This window comes from Mytilus trossulus, chromosome 14 (assembly GCF_036588685.1).
Source record: "Mytilus trossulus isolate FHL-02 chromosome 14, PNRI_Mtr1.1.1.hap1, whole genome shotgun sequence".
NCBI lineage: Eukaryota > Metazoa > Mollusca > Bivalvia > Mytilida > Mytilidae > Mytilus > Mytilus trossulus.
The window spans coordinates 23,719,716-23,721,686 of NC_086386.1; the positions used below are offsets into that span (position 1 = coordinate 23,719,716).

The 1,971-nt window shown below is 33.1% G+C and overlaps 1 protein-coding gene across 1 annotated transcript; it reads left to right on the plus strand.

The window, feature by feature from the left end:
* On the plus strand, window positions 1-1,230 carry LOC134697599 (cholecystokinin receptor type A-like). The gene has a single exon (XM_063559883.1). The coding sequence runs from the start codon at window positions 1-3 to the stop codon at window positions 1,228-1,230; it is 1,230 nt and encodes a 409-aa protein (XP_063415953.1).
* Window positions 1,231-1,971: the final 741 nt, after the last annotated feature.

Here is a 1,971-nt window from a genome sequence, read left to right on the forward strand (position 1 = left end):
ATGGGTAATGATATTGATATGAATGAATTTCTGAAGAATAGATATGTTGATATCTTCCTAAGTCATACAGTTTTAATAATTGTTGGAACAGTCATAGGGATGCTAGGAAACTGTGCCACAATTTTTATGTACTCCTGTCGGATAAAGGAAAGAGGAGAACGTTATTTTATTCCTTTATTAGCAATTGTGGATCTTACTGCTTGTTTAACTATATTCACAAATTATGCTATAAATAGTTATTCATATTTTTATGCTTATTCCAGTAAAACCGTGTGTTGTGTCACTACATTCTTGCAGGTGTTTGCATCTGGACTGTCGGCTCATATCCTCCTTATCATAAGTATTCAAAGGTACTTTTTAGTATGTAAACCGTTCAGTCCAAAGATGACCCTGTTCCAGAAAAGAGTTTCGCTTGCTGTTGCCAGTTTATTTACATTGGTGTATTCTTGTCCCCTATTAGGATTATCAGGAACAGTTACATCCGAAAACGTGTTTCTGAATTACACAATTAATACAACGACATGTCGATTGTCCACAGTAGACTCAAAACCAATTACTATCTACTTTGGAATATTTGCTCTGATAGTATTGTGTAATCTTGTGTTCACCATTGTCCTTTGCATACCAGTCTTTATAAAGATTAAAGATGTCTTTCTAGATAAATCGACAAACAAAAGCTTAGCTACAAAAAAGAAGCAAAACATGTTAGGTAATGGGGTTTTGGATACAAGTTTGAAGAATATATATGCTGTTGTGTTAAAAGCAAATATTAAACCCGCAGCTAAAAGTAAAACATCAAAAAAGAATGAAACCCAGAAAATTCACTTGGATCAAGAATTAGCACATGATTCTCCAACAACATTTGCTCTTCAATCTTCTAAGAACAACAATTCAGGTAATGAAATAGAAGAAAACGAAGTAAGCTTTAAAGACTCTTTCAAATCAGGGAGCAGTTCAGTAAAAGGAAGAATCAGAACTATGTTTTTCGTATTAATACTTGCCTACGTCATTTCTTATATACCTACGGTTATTTGTTTGATACTTAGATACACAATTGAGAATATAAATGAAATAGCTTTTTCGAAAGAAGAAACATTTGCTTGGTTTTATATAGGACGGTTATTCATTGTTAATCACATTGTAAATCCTTTTATATATTGTTATTTTGATGTGAAATTGAAAAGGGAATTAAGAAAGTGCTTTGTATACGAGCCAAAAGTATATAATTAATAGCTGCTACAAATGAGTTGATTTGCAAAACTCACAGATACGTAAAAGTATTTACATTTTTGTATAGTTAACAGAGATAGTTGGGATCATGATTATGATGGAAGGGAAGAGGAGAATGGATTGTTGTTTAACGCCCACTCGCTCTTAATATATACATGCTAGTATGAGAACACATATGTTAATGTGGTTGTATCCTTACTTTTATACTAGACAACCACACTCATTAGTTGTACCTTCCGTGTTTCCCAACCGTCGATCTTCGATATGTGACATTTGATTAGATCAGATGTTTATTCGTTAACATGACCGTGAATTCGTATTCATTAACATGACCGTTTATTCGTATTCGTTAACATGACCGTTTATTCGTATTCGTTAACATGACCGTTTATTCGTATTCGTTAACATGACCGTTTATTCGTATTCGTTAACATGACCGTTTATTCGTTAACATGACCGTTTATTCGTATTCGTTAACATGACCGTTTATTCGTATTCGTTAACATGACCGTTTATTCGTTAACATGACCGTTTATTCGTATTCGTTAACATGACCGTTTATTCGTTAACATGACCGTTTATTCGTATTCGTTAACATGACCGTTTATTCGTTAATATGACCGTTTATTCGTTAACATGACCATATATTTTCATAGAATATCTCCAGTATTTTGACGAAACTTTTAAATAGCATTTCCTCATCAAAGCTGATCCCGGGGACAAGTTTGACAAATGTGTTGT

Bases quoted from the DNA above. Each gene is read 5' to 3' on its own strand.
- LOC134697599 (XM_063559883.1), top strand. From the start codon at position 1: ATGGGTAATGATATTGATATGAATGAATTTCTGAAGAATAGATATGTT.